At 39.5% G+C, this 20,748-nt stretch overlaps 1 protein-coding gene across 4 annotated transcripts in view; it reads left to right on the top strand.

Annotated features, from left to right (window-relative positions):
• The window catches only part of IDE (insulin degrading enzyme), a 113,520-nt gene that overhangs the window by 72,959 nt on the left and 19,813 nt on the right, over window positions 1-20,748 (top strand). For 3 of the 4 annotated variants that reach the window (XM_045438219.1, XM_045438220.1, XM_045438221.1), the window contains exons 11-15: window positions 318-421; window positions 8,645-8,747; window positions 11,530-11,652; window positions 14,435-14,517; window positions 18,466-18,610. In XM_045438219.1, the coding sequence (XP_045294175.1) occupies window positions 318-421; window positions 8,645-8,747; window positions 11,530-11,652; window positions 14,435-14,517; window positions 18,466-18,610 (558 nt within the window). Of the gene's footprint in view, window positions 1-317; window positions 422-8,644; window positions 8,748-11,529; window positions 11,653-14,434; window positions 14,518-18,465; window positions 18,611-19,113; window positions 19,259-20,748 lie in introns of all 4 variants that reach the window. The other variant, XM_045438218.1, reaches the window with a different exon arrangement.

Raw genomic sequence — 20,748 nt, 5'->3', positions numbered from 1 at the left:
ACTGTCAAATTTTCTTCATTAACAAGTATTCAATTTTTAGCCAGAAATACTACATTTCTCCCTGAAAAAAAAATGTGATTTTGCTCTCTATAATGTAAATCTATTTGGGGATTAACTACAAAATCATCCTACAACAGGAAACTGCTTCAGGTGTGGTAAGAGAAAAATGTTTCTAGTGGAGTAAAATTTAATTAAAGGAGGATGTGAGGGGTATAAAATAGTGGATTTAATGTGTTAGAGATTTGTTTGCTTTAATAAATTAGACTCTATAGTTGCCTTGCACATTTAACTTATCTGTTTGTTCTCCTTTTAATAAGTATTATCCCTTAGAAGAAGTGCTTACAGCTGAATATTTACTGGAAGAATTTAGACCTGACTTAATAGAGATGGTTCTTGATAAACTCAGACCAGAAAATGTCCGGTGAGTCACTCTGCATATTTTACTGTTGCATACTAAGTTTTCAATAATGATTAGAACCTGAAAATTTGGAAATGTGAATAAAATGATTTTAAACTTTTTATGAAGCATGATTAGAGTAGAAAGAATAGTATAATGAAGGGGCGCTTGAGTGGCTCAGTCAGTTGGGCATCTGACTTCGGCTCAGGTCATAATCTAATGGTTCATGATTTCAAGTCTTGCTTTGAGCTCTGTGCTGACAGCTCAGAGCCTGGAACCTGCTTTGGATTCTGTGTTTCCCTCCCTCCCTCTCTCCCTCTTCCTCCCTTGCTCACACACTGTCTCTCTGTCTCTCAAAAATGAGTAAATGTTAAAAAAAAAAAAAAAAGAATAGTACATTGAAGCAATACTAAACTTGAGCGAGTCACTACAAGTCACTACATGACCAACCTTTGTTATCTTTACTCACCCCCTTCACTCATCCTGTCTCCACTCTAGATGGTTTTGAGGCGGTATCTCTAAAATATGAAGACCTTTAGTTTTTGGTTTTTTGGTTTTTTTTTTAATGCTTATTCATGTTTGAGAGAGAGAGAGACAGAGAGAGACAGAATGCAAGTCAGGGAGGGGCAGAGAGAGAAGGAGACACAGAATCTGAAGCAGGCTCCAGGCTCCAAGCTGCCAGCACAGAACCTGACACGGGGCTCAAAGCCACGAATCGCGAGATCACGACCTGAGCCCAAGTCAGATGTTCAACCGACTGAGCCGCCCAGGCGCCCCAACATGAAGACCTTTAAAAAAAAAAATGTAATAATGTTGTTATCATGAATGAAATATAATAATAGATCATCTTTTTTTTTTTTTTTTTTCAACGTTTATTTATTTTTGGGACAGAGAGAGACAGAGCATGAACGGGGGAGGGGCAGAGAGAGAGGGAGACACAGAATCGGAAACAGGCTCCAGGCTCTGAGCCATCAGCCCAGAGCCTGACGCGGGGCTCGAACTCACGGACCGTGAGATCGTGACCTGGCTGAAGTCGGACGCTTAACCGACTGCGCCACCCAGGCGCCCCAATAATAGATCATCTTAACCTGGTTTCATCCTAACTCAGATGCCCAGAGTATCAGCTTACATGTCTGGCTTCATAAACAAATGAGTATACCCTCCTTTTTTTTTTTTTTTTTTTTTTTTTAATTTTTAATGTTTATGTTTGAGAGAGAGAGAGACAGAGCATGAATGGGGGAGGGGCAGAGAGAGAGGGAGACACAGAATCCGAAGCAGGCTCAAGGGTCCAGGCTGTCAGCACAGAGTCCAACATGGGGCTCGAACTCACAAACCATGAGATCATGACCTGAGCTGAAGTCAGCCATTGAACCAACTGAGCCACCCAGGCTAGGACACCCTCTTTTTTAAGTGGAGGGAAGCATTACAATCTCAGAATTCTCTCACTGACCAGTGATTAACCAGGAGGTCAAAAATTGGAGGAGCTTTTACAATAACAAAGATATTCTTTCTAGAGGAGGTTCAGCCTTAAAGAGCTTATGAACTATCCCATGATATTTCTGCCTCAAAATTGAATTTCACCCGTGTTTTCCAAAGTCAAATAATACAAAGAATATACTTAACTGACACAAATTTTGCATTTTTAATTTTTCCCTGGTGTCAAGCACATATTTCTAAAATTCTCCTGAAGATCTGGAGATTGAGTAAGTATGTTTTTTGCAACAATCATTTTATTAATAAAATCAACAATCTGATAGAACTTTTTGAAGAAGAAAAATCCTTCTGACAGAACTATTCCATCAGTCTTTCCTAGTTACCGTGGTTTGCACTTTTCTGACATGTGCTAACAGCAAACGATGAGAAAATTAAAAATATTACTGGTAGTTACACAGTTTGATAAATGCGATAAAATGATATAAAACTAGCTACACACACATTCTATCAATATCAACTTCCTTATTTGGATATTGTACTATAATTAAGATATAATCCCTGAAGATCTGGGTGAAGAGTACATGGGATCTCCCTATAATATTTTTGCATTTTTCTATGGATTTGTAATTATTTCAAAATAAAAAATATTTACAATAACAACAAAAATATAAAATAATTAGGAATGAATTTAAAGATAAGCAACACATCCATATATAAAACTACAAAACAGTGCCAAAAGAAATTAAAGACCTTGTTTGTAGATTAGGAGACTTGCTATTAAATTTTTTCCTGTCTGGGGCACCTGGGTGGCTCAGTTGGTTACGCTTCCGACTTTGGCTCAGGTTACGATCTCGAGGTTCACAAGTGTGAGCCCTGAGTCATGCTCTGTTCTGACAGCTCAGAGCCTGGATCCTGCTTCAGATTCTGTGTCACCCTTGCTGTCTGCCTCCCTCTCTCTCTCTCTCTCTCTCTCTCTCTCTCTCTCTCTCTCTCCCCCTCCCTCCCTCCCTCCCTCAGAGATAAACATTTAAAAAAATAAAATAACACAGACTGCATGTAATCACAATTAAAGTCCTAATAGCCTTTTTTTCTTTTAGAAATTGGTAAGCTGATTTCAAAATACATATGGGTATACAAAGGACCTAGATTAGCTATAATACTCTTGAACATAAAAACAAAAGTTGGAGGACTTGAACTACCAGATTTGAAGACTAACTAAAGCTACATTAGTTAAGACATTGTGCATTGGCCTAAGGATCCAAGAGAAATCATTAGAATAAAACAGAGTCCAGAAATAGAACCACACATATATGTTCAGTGGACATCTTTTTTGTTATGGTAAACACATAACATAAAATTTATAGTCTTAACCATTTTTAAGTGTCCAATTCCGTAGTATATTCATAGTGTGGTAAAAGAGATCTCCAGAACTTTTTTACCTTGTAAAACTGAAACTGTACCCATTAAACAACTCCTCTTTTCTCCCTCCTACCATCCCCTGGTAACCCCCGTTCCACTTTCTGTTTCAATGAATTTGACTGCTAACATACCTAGAATAAGTGGAATCATACAACATATCTTTATTTCACTTAGCATAATGCCTAAGGTTCATCTATGTGGTAGTGTGAGATGGGATTTCCACTTTGCCGTATTAAACCTACAAATAAAGCTATAGTCTTTGCCACATGCCTTGCTTAAGTCATAAATAAGTCTTTGGGAGGAGTTGTTCTTTCTGAATGTATGCAGGTCCTAGTGATAACTGTCTTCTTGTCTAATGTTTGGTAGACTGACAGCTGACTAGAATCTAAACACCCTGGCCTAGGCTTTTTTGAGGCTCCACTCCTTTCCCTTTCTGAAAGTCAAAGCATTTATCCATCTCCATCTTTTCTGCCTTTTCTCCTGTCCTCCAGTATTTCTAAAGGGTGTTGGGCATTGATCCTACTGAGATTTATTAGTTGCCTAAGCATCAGAGAGTATGATCTGCATTGGAGATGTGAATTCATTTGAGCCACTTTGGCTGATTCACTCACTAACCCTGGCCTGGGTTTCAGCCAGGGGATTGGTCCACCTTTGCAGTTTAAAGACCCATAAATTCTAAATCAGTATTCAAATTCTAATTCAGTAGTCTTGTCATCTGCTATCCTGAGACCAGTGTATCGCATTTTGCTTTAGGTCATTTTGCTTTATGAGTTCTTCCCAGGTAAAAACTGTGTTTTTCTTGGAGTGCCTGGGTGGCTCAGTCGGGTAAGCATCCGACTTCAGCTCAGGTCATAGTCTCGGGGTTCATGAGTTCCAGCCCTGTGTCAGGCTCCGTGTTAACAGCTCAGCCTGGAGCCTGCTTCGTACTCTGTGTCTCTTTGCCCCTCTCCCGGTGGTAGCACACACGCGTGGACTCTCTCGCTGTCTCTGTCTCTGTCTGTCTGTCTCTCTCTCTCTCTCTCTCTCTCTCTCTGTCTAAAAAATAAATAAACATTTTTTTAAAAAACCTGTTTTTCTCGGATTCAGGCTGTCAGGGCTCAATAAAGGTTGAATTCTCTAAGCATTTAGCCTAAACTTTCTTTGATTCCTTCTTTCTTAAGAAACCTTTTAAAAAGTGTCTTTTAGCATTTTTCATGAACCTCAATTTCTTCAGCACTTTGGCCTTCCTGTCGCTATTCTTTTGGTTTTTTTTTTAAGTTTTATTTTTATTTGTTTTTGAGAAAGATAAATATTTTTGAGAAAGATACCAAGAGCAGATTGGGGAGGGGCAGAGAGAGGAGACAGAATCCCAAGCAGAGCCGGACAGAATCTGTCAGCACAGAGCTTGATGCCGGGCTTGAACTCACGAACTGTGAAATCATGACCTGAGCTGAAATCAAGGGTCAGACACTTAACTAACTGAGCCACACAGGGCACCCCCCCCCCTTTTTTTTAAGTTTTATTTTTATTTACTTCCTGACACTATTCTTTAAGTTTGACTTTGAGTTTCATCAATGGATTTTTTTTGGTACTGTCTTTCTTCTTTGGGGTGTATTTTTTGAAAATATGATTTGATATCACGATATTGTAGAATTCTAGTGGAAGGATAGAGTTCATCTATTTAGAATCCTTATTTAAAAGGTAATGGAACTGAAGCCCAGAGACTTGCCTAATTTAGATCTTAACTGTGATTTTGGCAAGGTCTCAAAGAAAGTGAGTCAGAGTATCAGCCAGATTCCAAGTTTCTGATGGCCAGATCTGTGCCCTCGCTACTAATTCTGTTTGAAGTCATCACAACTGCCTGTGAAGCTTCTCCTCGTTCTTGGATGTCATTCCACTTCTCTCTCAGGGATTATTTGCAAAAGTATCATGAGAATTCATACCCTGGGAACCATATTGCCTTTTAATGTCTATGGTCAGGATACTTACTGTTTCTGAATGGGTACTGTCCAGCTTCAATAGCTATTCATTTCCTCTCAACATTTCTAAATGGCTGACTTGAAGTCAGTGGTGAGCATTCATGCTAGGCCACTCTTTCCTTCTCACTGTTATAAGTTTCAGTGTGAAAAGAAAAGTTCATTTCTCTCTATTTCTAAGGACCATGTCAGTACTGTATCAGCAACCAGCTCTCGGTGGATAGAGTTAAAGAATAGCATTGCTCCCACCACCACAGACACACACTTAAAAAACTCAAGACTATTTTAGTATAATTAGATTTCCAGCAGATAGTCTAAGGATGCTATAGTATCTGTGCTAGTTTTTCTGAATTGTCTGCAGTTAAATATATTGCAGCTGTCCGTGGCATTCTTAGATTACTGTAACTTCTCTCTTTTTCCCATAACTCAAGTGTTCTTGTGCTTCCACACTCTGCATTTCTAAGTAGATTTGATGTGTATGTACTCTGTCTCTGCTATCATTCCCCTTGCCTACCTCTTACAATTTATTTTTAGATACATAGCCTTTCACTGTATATTTCAGTTTTAAATTCCTCAGTGGCACACCAATTCTTGTTTTGCAAAGGTATCTCTATCAGGCCAGTATTTGAAGTTTGCCTTGTTTGGGGAACTGTTTATCTATTTCATATTTGCTTCCTTGTAACATTTCAAATGTTACCCATACGCTTTACCTGGGTATTCAGCTGTCTCAGTCCCTTAGGATTGCAGCTGACCAATCTCCCTTCTTCTCCCCCTTTTAACTTGCCTGTTGCTAAGCAGTGTCCAGCCTCTGCTGCTCTCTATGTCACATAGTCATCCTCCAAAGCATATGGCAGCTTTACCTGAACCTTTTCACTTTCTCTCTCAGAACAGAGTTTACAGTTTTCTTGTTTCAGAGGGCATGTCCACTACCAAATGAATGCTTCGGTGTTCACAAGTTTAATCAGTTACTTCATTATTCTGATGCATGGGCTGTCATTCAGGGAAACCAAAGCCATCTATGTAACAAGCTTTTCCAGAATCAAGCATCTCATGGAAGAGAAGATGGTAACACCACCTCGCTACCAGGTTATTTAACTTCCTAACACAATTTTCAGAAGTCTCCTTTAGAATCAGTCCATTCATTCTCTAGGAAGTGAGCAAGAGTGGAAGCATTTTCTAGGACTGAGTCTTAGCAGACCCTGTCATGTATTGAATGAATGTCCTTAAGAAACATTACATACCCTTCATGTGGCCCTGTGAGGAGTCGTTGTGGTAGTGGTGGTGGTGGTGGTGGTTGTTGTTGTTGTTGTTGTTGTTGTTGTTGTTGTTGTTGTTCTTCTTCTTCTTCTTCTTCTTCTTCTTCTTCTTCTTCTTCTTCCTCTTCCTCCTCCTCCTCCTCCTCTTCTTCTTCTTCTTCTTTTAATGGTTTCTGCCTGCATTTTTTTTCCTTTTTTTAAATTTATTTTTAAATTTACATCCAAATTAGGTAGCATATAGTGCTATAATGATTTCAGGAGTAGATTCCAGTGATTCATCCCCTATGTATGACACCCCAACAATTGTCCTCCTTAATGCCCCTTACCCATTTAGACCATCCCCCCACCCATAACCCCTCCAGCAACCCTGTTTGTTCTCTGTATTTAAGAGTCTCTTATGTTTTGTCCCCCTCCCTGTTTTTATATTATTTTTGCTTCCCTTCCCTTAGGTTCATCTGTTTTGTATCTTAAATTCCTCATATGAGTGAAGTCATATGGTATTTGTCTTTCTCTTACAGGCTAATTTTGCTTAGATACCTTCTAGTTTCTAATTTCTTCTAATTTCACTCAGATACCTTCTAGTTCCATCCACGTAGTTGCTAATTGTGGCCTTGTGAGTTCTATATACACTCTACATATACCCTGCAAGAGGAATTCTCAGACTGCCAAACATGGATCATTTCTTCTGGACATGATAACAGAACTCTTTCATCCATTAAACCCTATGATTTCTCACTTGTTTCTGTGGAATATATTCTTATTTAGCATGTTTTCTAGAACTGGCAGGTCAATGGCAGCTTGAATACCTTCAGCTGGTAGATTAGTCAGTCATGCTAACAGGTTAGTCGGATTGCTTATATCTACCCTAAAGCAGGTGATAAAGTCCAAGTCTAGCTAGCCAGGTAGAGTATTTCATCTAGAATAAATAAGAAGTTGACAGTAATTCAGACAGGCATTGAAGTTGGGAAGGTGTGATGAGGGACAGGAACACACAGATTTGGAAGATGGTTGGGTATTCAGTAGAGAGGAGTTTTCATTGCAAGTACTGGGCTTTCAGCTGTGAGGCAGACATTCAGAGGCTGGAACCAGACCTCTGAGAGGATGGGTGAGAACACGTAGGAGCATACCTAGACCTTGTTATTGAAATTGGGACGTAAAGGAGAAGTGGGACCAGTAACAGGACTGAGTTAGCTCTACCTTTTTTCCCTGAACTTTTTTTTTTTCCCTTCTGACTTCTGGGCTGTTTCTATTTTCCCATCAATGAAAGCTTTTAACAAGCCAGAAGATAGAGAGGTGTTTCTTGGTCTGGTTTCCTTCACCTCTAGCAATAGGAAGGGCAATGTATATGTATTAAATGCATATGATGGTAGTATGTGGTAGGGAAAAAACATAGAGCACAAACTTAGCAAATAATAATATGAGTGTGTTTTTGGTTTTTTGGATATCTGGATGAGCCAACAAGGGTTTTTGGGGTTTTTTTGTTTGTTTGTTTTTGTGGATTTTGGGTTTGGTTTGGTGGGGTTTTTTTTGTTTTTTTTTGTTTTTTTTTTTTTTTTGTTTTTTGCCATTTTTGTTAACACTGGGCCTCAGCTGTTCCTGGGAAGGAATACTTTGTTTTGCTTTTTTTAAGACTATTTTCCAACTGAGTTTGTTCAGTATTTTTCCCTAGCTACTCTTCTTTTAAAATTTTAGTTGGTAGCATACCTACAAGACTCCTGCACACAGTTTTTCACATTAAAAATGATGGGCTCTAACCAAAGGATAACAGAGACTATGGCCAGAAACCTCTATACTTCATTCCTTGTTTTGACTAAACATTATAGGACTTACTGGGTCTTAGAGGCCCACCATATTCTTGGATATTATTTACATTTTCATGGCACTTGGGTGGTTCAGTCAGTTGAGTGTCTGACTCTTGATTTGGGCTCAGGTCATGATCCCAGGGTTGTGGGATCAAGCCCTGTGTCAGGTTCCACAATGAGCTTGAAGCCTGCTTAAGATTCTCTCTCTCCCTGTGCCCTTCTCTCCCACTTAGGCGCGCGCTCTCTCTCTCTCTCTCTCTCTCTCTCTCTCTCTCTCAGATAAAAATTAAAAAAACATTTTCAGGAGTCAGGCTCTAGAAATGCATATATACAAGATGAGTTTATAAGGTTTTTTTATTTGTTTTTTCCATTTATCTTTAGGGTTGCGATAGTTTCCAAGTCTTTTGAAGGAAAAACTGATCGCACGGAAGAGTGGTATGGAACCCAGTACAAGCAAGAAGCTGTACCAGACGAAGTCATTAAGGTAGGGTTCAGTCATCTGTGAATAAACTTGGCATTGTGAGGGGCACCCAAGAATATGAGCTCCCTAGATCAACTCATGGGCCAGTGTGGAGAGTGACGGCCCACAGCTGTCTGTGCTGTCCTGAGCAGTGTGGACAAGGAGATGGAGAGCTAGAGCTTAGGTTTTTGTGTGAAGAAATGGCACTGTGGCCACCTTCTCATGTGTCTGTTAGACCATCAGGGCTGAAAGCAGACCCTCAGCCTCATGCAGTCAAAGATCATTGAAGTCCAAAGTACACAGAGAAGCAAAGGCACCAAAACAGGCAAGAAGAGATGGAAGTAGCATGAAAAACAGATACAAGGGCTCCAGAGGGCTCACCATCGTGCTGGGTGTACAGCTGGGAATAGTCTCTGGGATTCACACAGTCTTCACTTTAGGAGGTGCCATATTGTATGCCTCATATTGTGTCATTGCTCTTTTTGTCAATGTAAGGGAATTAGAATTTGTTTCAAAACAGCTGTGTTTAGGTAGTATGTTATCCCATTCATAAGTAGTGAAGCTTTTGTTTATGAGTCTTAACCTACTTGTCTAGTACTTTTTAGTTTTCATTGTTATTGTAGCTTTGATATTGTCCTTTATTTGTGGGAAAACACCAGAAAGCCTTGCTCTGACTAGGTTCTAGTTAAACTTGAATAATGGACATTTCTTAAATGTACTTGTATAATGACAATACAGAAAAAAAGGATAGTTTAAGAAAACCATCGCTCTGACCTATTCACAATACAGAAGGAAATCACTGGAGCCCCTTAGTATATGAAAATATCCATCTAGCTAAACTGAGGAATGCTGATCTCCCATGAATTAATTGTAAAGCAAAACAGAACCCCTATTCAGCAAGCTCTGTTCATAACAAACCTGCCCCAAATGGGAATTTTTTAAAATAAATTTATCTGGGAGACATCTGGCTGGCTCAGTTGGTAGAGCATGCAACTCTTGATCCCAGAGTTGTGAGTTCAAGCCCCACCTTGGGTGTAGAGCTTACTTAATTAAAAACAGAAGGAAAAACAACAACAAAACCCAAAACAACCCAAATTTATCTGGGAGTTTAGCAGCGAAATTATTTACTATGTGTTTCCCAGCCCCTACTCTTCAGCCATTCGGGAAACTTGCTACTCATAATACGGCCAACATTCCCACCATTCCAGTGCCAAAAACATAAATGTAGAAACCAAAATAGAATAGAATTGCAGAAGCTGCAAGGCTGTGCTGGATCATCTGAAGACCAAATCGCTGAACCCAGCATCACTGGCAGTGGTGGCCCTTTTTTTTTTTTTTTTTTTTTTAACATAATGAGAAGTCTTATAAATTAGAGTCCAACAATCATTGACCTGTGATCTGTCCCACTTAGCTTTTGGAACTAGCCCATGGAGCACAATCAACATGTTGTATCAACCCTGTCCTACAATCCAGACTTAAGTATCCACTTTGTCCTTAACTTTGTGTGTGAATTACTGGTTCACTTAGAAGTTCGCATGATCGTTGGGAGAGTGGTGGAGCAGGCCTTAGGAAGCAGTACTAAAGTGAAAGAAACCCTTTTTTTTTTTATTTAATATTTGCTCATTAGATTTATTTATTTATTTATTCATTTATTTTTTATTATATGAAATTTATTGTCAAATTAGTTTCCATACAACACCCAGTGCTCATCCCAAAAGATGCCCTCTTTAATACCCATCACCTCCTCTCCCCTCCCTCCCACCCCCCCATCAACCCTCAGTTCTCAGTTTTTAAGAGTCTCTTATGCTTTGGCTCTCTCTCCCACTCTAACCTCTTTTTTTTTTCTTTTTTTTTTCCTCCCCACCCCACCCCCCCGCCCCCCCATGGTTTTCTGTTAAGTTTCTCAGGATCCACATAAGAGTGAAAACATATGGTATCTGTCTTTCTCTGTATGGCTTATTTCACTTAGCATAACACTCTCCAGTTCCATCCACGTTGCTACAAAGGGCCATATTTCATTCTTTCTCATTTGCACGTAGTACTCCATTGTGTATATAAACCACAATTTCTTTTTTTTTTTTTAATTTTTTTTTTTCAACATTTATTTATTTTTGGGACAGAGAGAGACAGAGCATGAACGGGGGAGGGGCAGAGAGAGAGGGAGACACAGAATCGGAAACAGGCTCCAGGCTCTGAGCCATCAGCCCAGAGCCCGATGCGGGGCTCGAACTCACGGACCGCGAGATCGTGACCTGGCTGAAGTCGGACGCTTAACCGACTGCGCCACCCAGGCGCCCCAAACCACAATTTCTTTATCCATTCATCAGTTGATGGACATTTAGGCTCTGAAAGAAACCCTTTAATCTAGTTTTCAAGCCATACATGCAAGTAACTTAGTGCAGCTGAAAGTTTAATTCGTTTATAAATGACCTATTATCTATCAATTGCAAGAATATATCCTTTTCCAGATTATTCTCCATTCTTTAGGGAGCTAGAGCAAACGTGATCTTCATATGGACCAGGTAGTCTCTCAGTGTTCTGAAGTCTCAGATTGCCCCTTAATCTCAGCTAGTCATTTTGGAAATAGGTAAAGAGGAAAGACAGGTAAGTGTAAAATCTTGACTAGTAAAAGAGAGACCAACTCAAGTTTCACGAAAAGCCATCAGTGGATTTGGAAATGGAAAAGGAAAGCTGTGTGACGTATCCCCTTAATATTTGCCTAGACATTAAGCAAAGGGACTATTTTACACTCTTCAGTGCAACTCTAATTGCTTTTGTGTGTGTGTGTTTTTCATTATTCATCCAGAAATGGCAAAATGCTGACCTGAATGGAAAATTTAAACTTCCAACGAAGAATGAATTTATTCCTACGAATTTTGAAATTTTATCATTAGAAAAAGAAGCAACACCATACCCTTCTCTTATTAAGGTAACATGTTAGAACTGGTGATTTTTTTTTTTTTTAATGCTTATTTATTTATTTATTTATTTTTTCAACGTTTATTTATTTTTGGGACAGAGAGAGACAGAGCATGAACGGGGGAGGGGCAGAGAGAGAGGGAGACACAGAATCGGAAACAGGCTCCAGGCTCTGAGCCATCAGCCTAGAGCCCGACGCGGGGCTCGAACTCACGGACCGCGAGATCGTGACCTGGCTGAAGTCGGACGCTTAACCGACTGCGCCACCCAGGCGCCCCGTTAATGCTTATTTATTTTGAGAGAAGGGATCGTAGAAAGAGAGTGTAGGAGAGGGGCAGAGAGAGGTAGAGAGAGAGAATCCCAAGCATGCTCTGCACTGTCACTGCAGAGCCCAATCCAGTGCTTAAACTCATGAACCGCGAGATCATGATCTGAGCTGAAACCAAGAGTCGGATGCTTAATCGACTAAGCCACCCAAACACCCTTAGAATCAGTGATTTTTAAATTTAGGAGATGCACCTGTTACACGGAAGGGATAGAGAGATGATTTCTTGCATTTGGTACTAGGTTGTTTTGGAGGGCTCACATCCTAAGAGCTAACGGAAAGTTGTAGAGAATAACTGTTAAGAAATATTAAAAGGCTAGAAATGTTAAAGCAAACAAACTACTAAAGAATTTAGAATCTAGGGGTATTGTTTTCTTTGCAGAAAAAAAAAAAAGATAAATCTAGGCTACAACCACAAATCTACTGAAAGTTATCGGCCTCCTTTCCATAGTCACTGAAGACCCAGTAGGAAGTGGAAGTTAGAGAACTGCATCGTGAAAGTTAGAGATAAAGAAAATCTCTAAATCCTGGAGTAGAGCATATCCAAGGGTAGCTGTTGGATTTCCTGCCCTTGAAAATAATTCTCATTTTGGTAGAATGGCTCTAGGAAATTGATAAGAACAAGGAATATAGGAAGTTAATAAGCCAGTGAAAAGGGTGATTGAGAAATGGGGCGCTTTTTTCCCCCTTTTTCAGAATGTTCTTTTTGTGTCATTATTTCACACCTTGAGCAAATTGTGTGGAAAAATGCATCAAATTATTAATACACATCCTCTTTCCTAAATTCTCTTTCTAAACTCACCACCGTAGGCACACATCTTTCTTCTTATTTTCTTCAAAGGACCTAACATTTAGATGAACTCAATGAGACAAGAGTGTTTAGAAACTTGAAATTTAATTTATCTCATGCAACTAGATCATTAACTAGGCAACCATTTTTCTTTAAAAATGACGTTTGAATGAGTTATAGGTTGGGTTATTCAAAGAGAAAGCTTTTTTACCTCTCCTATTATTTGTTGTTCTATTTTTTCTTAAAATTTTTTTTTTAACATTTATTTTTTGAGAGACAGAAACAGAGTGTGAGTGGGGGAGGGGCAGAGAGAGACAGAGACACAGAATCTGAAGCAGGCTCCAGGCTTTGAGCCTGATGTGAAGCTCGAACTCACGAACTATGAGATCATGACCTGAGCCGAAGTTGGACACTTAACCGGCTGAGCCACCCAGGCGCTTTGTTTTAAATAGGTCTTCTCAGAGTAAACTACGGAGAACCTTTATATCTCTCATCAGAGTTTCAGGAGTTTTTTGGTTTTTTGTTTTTTGGTTTTTTTAAATATTTATTTATTTTTGAGACAGAGAGAGACAGAGCATGAACAGGGGAGGGGCAGAGAGAGAGGGAGACACAGAATCCGAAACGGGCTCCAGGCTCTGAGCTGTCAGCACAGAGCCCGACGCGGGGCTCGAACTCGCGGACCGTGAGATCATGACCTGAGCCGAAGTCGGCCGCTTAACCGACTGAGCCACCCAGGCGCCCCTTCAGGAGTTTTTAATACCGTATGAGTGAAGTAGAGAGTTAAGGTAGTGGGTTATTTGTTCATTCTTGACTGTGTTAGTTATCCACTACTGCATCATAACAAATTCCTCCAAATTTTAGCAACTTAATGTTTATTTTTATCTGCATGCAATTTCTGAGGATCAGAAATCTGGAAGTGGCTTAGTTGGGTGGTTCTGGCTCAGGGTCTCTCATTAGGTTATAGTCCAGCTGTTGAGTGAGGCTTCAGTCATCTGATGGCTCAATTAGGGCTGAAGGATTTTCTTCTAAATTCAGTTGTGTGGTTGTTGGAAGGCCTTAGTTCTTCACATGGGCCTCTCCATAGAGTTGTTTGACTTGGAAGCTGGCTTTCTCCAAAGTGAGTGATTCAAGAGAGAAAGTGGGTGATCAAGATGGAAACTACAATGTCTTTTAGGATCTAATCTCAGAGCTACCCTGCCATCACTCTGTCATAGTCTGTTGGTCACGTAGACCAATCCTGGTTCATTGTGGGAGAGAGGACTATACAAGGTGTAAATGCCAGCAGGCCAGGATTGCTGTAGCTCGCCTTGGAGGCTGGCTGCTATACTCCCCTAAGGACCCCTGCGTCTGCCTCCCAGTGTTCAAAAATACAGGGACAGGACAGTTGGAATTGGCTTCTCCAGCCTATCCCTTCCTCTACTGTGTCCCCATCCCCCCAGCCCCCGCACCCGGGGAGACAGAAGGGTGATTTCTCTCTGCTACCAGGATCAGCAGTTTTCTCTTTTCACCTTCCCACCTGGTGACCCTCTGAGTTTCTTTCAAGGCCATAAGACAGCAGCCTCTGCAGAACAAAATTCTCAGCAGTGCCTCTGTCCTACTCCTTTTGAAGTATGATTTGATTGAGCTTTTTGCAGAATGTGCCCGTATTTCCCTAACCAAATTGTTTCTCCATCACAGGATACAGCTATGAGCAAGCTCTGGTTCAAACAAGATGATAAGTTTTTCTTGCCAAAGGCTTGTCTCAACTTTGAATTTTTCAGGTATGTAAAATGAATCTAGCTACAGAGTTTCTTATAAAAATCAACAGTCGCATTCCTAAAAGTTTTCTTCATGTCAACGGACCCATGTATAGAAGTAAAAGAAACTAGAGTTCTGTGGCTGGGGCCAGGGAAGGCTGCTGCTGGTAAGGGATATCGTGAAAGCCAAGGTTGTCAATTCTTCCTTTGCATTGATGAACACACCCTTTAACTGACATGATTTATGCTAGCCACTAGAAGGGCCTTCCTAACTTTCAGGACTTTGGAGCCTGGGGAGTCTGTAGACTCATCCAGAAATTTCGTTGAGAAATTTCACATTTGGGTGTGTTCTGTTGTAGTTTTGGTTTTGTATTCCTGAAATTTCCCCAGAGGAAGAGGTAGTAGTTCCTAAATGACTTTGAGTCTTTTCCAGCCCTTTAAACGTCAGAAGCCCTTAGATACTGCTTTCTCTATTCCTGGCTTTGTTACTTAAAAACAATTTAATTAAAAAGGAATGTTTTTTACTAAACATTAAAAAAATGTTTAGTACCATTTATGAATACTACTGTTGGAATGATTTCTCAGTATAAATCTGGAGTTCATCTCTGTCTCCTTTTATTTATTTGTAAAGTGTATCACCCAGTTCAAATTTTACTTTGTGAGTTTACACTTCATAATTTTTTATTTAAAATTCAGTGGTGTGTGTTTATGAAATAAACCTATCATCATGTCCATTTCTTCACTGGATTATTTGTTTTTTGGGTGTTGAGTTTGTTAAGTTCTTTATAGATTTTAGATACTAACCCTTTATCTGATACGTTGTTTACCAATATCTTCTCCCATTCCATCGGTTGCCTTTTAGTTTTGCTGATTGTTTCCTTCGCCGTGCAGAGGCTTTTTATTTTGATGAAGTCCCAATAGTTCATTTTTGAAACCTATCATCATGTAATAATGTTCATTAAATTTTATTTGGAAGACTTGACATGAAATTAAAACGCAGTGCGTTTTAAATGTTTTGGAAAAGGGGGCGAGAATCTCTGAATAGAAAGTTGGTATTTTGCCAGCATGAACTGCTGAGATTGCAGGGATGTAAACATTGAAGAAGCTGGAGATTTGTAGACTTGTCTGGAGCTGCACTGAGATTGTTTATTTTTTATACTGAACATGAACTGTCCAGCTATGGCTTATTGTTGGTAAAGCTCGTTTATTTTTTGATACTCATAGTGATGTTTGTAACACCCCAAGCAGCTTGTCCCCACTGTGCCATTTGACTTCTGTGATTATGAATTTCTTTACGGTACATTTTGAGAAACTATTTGATATTTTTACATTCTCTAACTGGCCCATACTGTTGTTAGAATTAAAAATGTCTGCTTCCCAAAAGACCCTCTCTCTGTGTTCTGGTCTTCCTAGAGGTCACACTGCTAGGTTTCTTGACATTTTCTATGTGTGTGTACTTTTTAATCTTTTCAGAAATTGGATTATGTTATGCGTACTTAGTCACAGTTTTAAAAACTCTGATCCATATTTAAGCATATAGCACCTGAATACAATATAATATTTATTAAAAATTTTTTTAAATGTTTGTTTATTTTTGATGGAGTGTGAGAGGGGGAGGGGCAGATAGAGAGGGAGACACAAAATTCGAAGTAGGCTCCAGGCTCTGAGCTGTCAGCACAGAGCTTGATACAGAGCTCAAACCCACAAACCGTAAGATCATGACCTGAGCTGAAGTCGGACGCTTAACTGACTGAGCCACCCAGGTGCCCCCAAAACAATATTTTTTAAATGAACAAATGAACCAGAATTTAAGCGTTGCAGTTGAATCGTGTTCTCTTTTACACCTGACCAGCACAGCTGCTGCGCACGTAGCATTTTAGGATATGTCTTGGAATTACATTCAGAGCTTGAGCCATATGGCTTTGAGCTCCCAGGTTTGGCTTTTTCTGGCTTTTCACTTCTACCTAAGATTGCCATATAGGTGCCTGTGGGCCTAAGCCCTTTCTAGAGTCCCTTTTATTTGACAATTTTGCTTTTCAGAGTTGTGCTGTGTGTTTCTGAGCTGCTGTTTGCCTAAAGAAGGAAGTGTGTCATCATATAGAATACAGTACTTAAAAAAGTTCAGTGACAGGACATCCATTTAGATTTCCCAGATGGAGAAAGTTTATATAGTTACAGAGTTTTCTCTTTGATTTTTAAAATAATTTTTTCTAGTGTTTATTTATTTTTGAGAGAGAGAGACAGAGAGACAGAGTGTGAGTGGAGGAGGGGCAGAGAGAGGGAGATACGGAATCCGAAGCAGGCTCCAGGCTCTAACTGTCAGCATAGAGCCAGACGCAGGGCTCAAATCCATGAACTATGAGATCATGTCCTGAGCCGAGTCAGACACTTAACTGACTGAGCCACCCAGGCACCCATCCCTTTGGTTTTTAATTTTCTAAGCGGCTAAGCCTCTTTCTCCTATTTTTGCTTCATTATCAGCTTTGATAAAATTATTGGCTTTGCTAGCAGTACATTGGTTATATTTACTGTGCTACAGATAGAGTGAAACTAATTTGCCGCCAAACAAGCCAAGCAGGCACCTGGCCTCGGGTCCTTTGCACTGGCTGTTTTCTCAACTTGCCCACCCAGATGTCCCCAGAGCTCGCTCCTTTGCTTTCTTCAGGTCTAGGCCCACATGTCACCTTATGAGAGAGGCATTGATTATCGTATGTAAATTAGCAATCTTCCTATCCTACCATCATCACCCTTCATTCCTATTCCTCTTACTCTGCTTAATTTTTCTTCACAGCACTATCCCCACTTGACATATTAAAATTTATTCTCTCCTCCAATTAGACTGTTAAACTCTGTGAGGTCAGAGACTTTGCCTGATTTGTTTCTTCTTTATTCTCAGTACCTAGAGAAGAGCCTAGCACTGGGCTCTTCTGATCTATACGTGCTTATATGTATTATAATAGTAAGAGTGTGATACATATTTGTTGAGTGAATGACTCTTGCTTGCTTGTCATAAAGGTGAGCAGTGTCCTATAATCAAATGAGTAGATCACTTGACTTGGATTTGAATCCTAATTCTGCCACTACCAGCCCAGGTGACCACATAAGGAAAACTGTTTCTTATTTGGGAAATGATTTAAGTTAGGTGGATCTCTGTGGCCCTGTTTAGCTCTTGCACTCTCTTATTGTTTCCTCTTTTTGGTTGTTCTTCTTCACCTAAGTTGGGTTTTTTTGTTTTTTGGGTTTTTTTTTTTAATTTTAATATTTTTTCCTAGCTCGGGCTGCAGTTATATAGTGGGAATTATCAATTATTTTACTGACAGTGCTCTAGCTTTATTGGTTTTGGTAGAAACTCAGATAAGCTAACATTTCACAGGTGTCCATAAACTTTCTCTTTTAAGTTCAGAAACTTCACAGCATACAAACTTCTCAGTCTCATACTGCTGTCCGCCAAGGGTATGGCTTTCTTGGAGGAGGACATGAAAATGCCAGATGAGCTCTGTCCGGCCATGCCTTCCTTCTTTTTATTTTTATTTATTCATTTTAAGTAACCTCTTCACCCAGCGTGAGGCTTGACCTCACAACCCCATGATCATGAGTTGCATGTTCCACCAGCTGAGCCAGCCAGGGGCCCCACCATGCCTCCTTCTATGAGCCTCAACACAGGCATGCCTCGTGGCCTGTTCCCCACTCCTTACCTGCCCTGCATTTCTGACTCATCAGTCTGGCCACACCATCTGGGGTCAACAGTTGCTTCTCCCTCCTCACCACCACCAGCACACTTGGCATATTTCAGGCTTCTTTTTCAGACATCTTGTTTTTTTCCCCCTCCTGAGAAGAACAGACTCAAGAATTCAAACCATATCTTCAGGAAATTATATTAACCGATAATTCAGTTTCTTGATCCATCTCGAAAGGCCACATCACATTGGGAAGTAATAAATCAGCTATTTTACTGTCAACATTTTCTTCCAGCCCATTTGCTTATGTGGACCCCTTGCACTGTAACATGGCCTATTTGTACCTTGAGCTCCTCAAAGACTCCCTCAACGAGTATGCATATGCAGCAGAGCTAGCAGGCTTGAGCTATGACCTCCAAAATACCATCTATGGGATGTATGTAAGTACCCACGTCTTAGAGCCTTCCACTCATCAACATTTTTTTATATTGATTTGATGGAAGCGTTTTTGATTGAGGGTATGAGTTTAATTTCTTTTTAAAAATATTTATGGCTAATCATATTTTCTCATTTAATTTTTAAGTTCACTCTTATTCTAAGTATTCAGCATTACATTCACATTATGCAAATTCTCCTTGATTTCTGTTCTGTTTTTTTGTTGTTTTTTTTTTTAACATCTTTCATCAGATTGTCACATTTTTCTCCTCAAACAAAATTGGACCCTGACTTAGGTTTAGATCTCATCCATTCTCTATGTGAAATCTTGGTCTTTGACAACAGAATGAAGTCTTCCTGCCATTGTTAAAACATAAGGTTGGCCTATTCTGTTTCCCTAGAAATTCAGATCATGAGGCTGCATATCCATACTCTTCGGTCATGTTTCTTCATTACCATGCCACTGCTTGAGGTATCAAAGCATTTCTTTTGTTTTTCTTTTTGTTAGTCGCTACATTTATGCTGATCCTCTCCATTGCAACATGACATACCTGTTTATCAGGTTATTGAAGGATGATTTAAAAGAGTATACATATGCAGCACGCCTCTCAGGTTTGAGCTATGGCATTGCATCAGGAATGAATGCAATACTTGTAAGTAAAATGAAAACCAAAGAAAAGGCACCACACCATTTAAGCATTATGTTGAGCTTGGGAAAACTATTAACTTCTGCATTTTTAAACAAGAAGGTTGATGGTTTTTTCCTTGCACCTTTTTAGTGATTGAAGAACTGAAATTAGTATTGCTTTCACTAATGAATGACTTAGTAGCGTTTAGTGCAACTTGTGAACATGTATGTGTGCTACATTTATTTGCATGTTCCTCTGCTTGAAATGTTTAACCTATTAATTCTGAAAGCATGTTGTCCTTTCCATGTGCTTGAGTGTATTAACATCTGTAAGTGAAAAATATCTGTAGTTACTGTTGTGGTGCTTGAATTTTACTCAAATATAAGCTTCCTTTATTTTTGCTGACAGCAGTAGAAAGCTCCTGTGTCCAAGTACATTTGATGTTTTCATTTAGTTTATTTTGTAGCATGCACCATTAACTACTTTTAAGTGTGTTTTAAAATAAGCATTATTAAAAACATCCCAAGAAATAACTAGATCCTTGCTCCTGAAACTATTTCTGATGTGTTTCCAAACCTTTATCTCATTTTCAAATTAACATCCCTTGTATGGCACACATTCATCTTCACTTTTCTTGAAAAAATACTGTATGTTTTAGTAACAACTGCAGTGAGAGCATGTGCTGTGTACTCCTCTTTATAAATTCTTATACAAAAGGTTTTAGGGTTTTAAAATTGTATTTTGCAGTGCTTTTCTTTCTTTACACAAGTAAATTTTCTGGTGGCTTTTATTTAACGTATAAGAGTGTATGTAACCATTTTCAGAGTCTAGGGAAATTTGAAGCTCAGAGATCAAAATAAACTCCAAATAGGAAAGTAATAGTCTGTTTATTTTTTGCTCTTGACCTTTAGTAGCATATTACCATTAAAATAAATAATTTTTAATTTATGACAAAATGAGCTTTCTACTAGTTGTCAGTCTATTTCCCATGGTACGTGATGTGCTCACCATGGCCGCGATGACCTTCTCTCCTACTGAGGTTCTTGCCTGTCATTCTGTATAAGGCAGAGGCTTTCATAGACCTTCCACATGCAGTGCGCCCTCTATTGCTGTGGATGCCACCATGTGGAAATAAAATAATAGGCCTCCCCTGCTTTTCGAATGCAGTGCTTTCGGAGATCGTTAGAGTATATTGTCCCACGGTAAAATCCTGATAGTACAGTGTGTCCTCACTGTGCATCACTGGCTTTTGATACATCAGCAGAATTCATCAAACAAGCATCCGTATGGATCCTGTTTGGGCAACATTGACAAAAATGGCAAAATGCCACAAGAATGTATACACATGCACAAAATTAGGGCTGCCTGATTTCTCCAGAAATGATTTTTAAAATATTAAAATATTTTTATATAAACAATTTGGGGACATACCTAACAGTTGGCTAGATAATACTACCTGTGATTTTTAACCTTCTTATCACATCTACAAAAACCTTAAGCCTGCTATTCCTTAG

Source organism: Leopardus geoffroyi, chromosome D2 (assembly GCF_018350155.1).
Source record: "Leopardus geoffroyi isolate Oge1 chromosome D2, O.geoffroyi_Oge1_pat1.0, whole genome shotgun sequence".
NCBI classification, from domain to species: domain Eukaryota; kingdom Metazoa; phylum Chordata; class Mammalia; order Carnivora; family Felidae; genus Leopardus; species Leopardus geoffroyi.
Note: the sequence above shows the minus strand (reverse complement) of the source record. Positions and strands in the feature narration are given on the sequence as shown.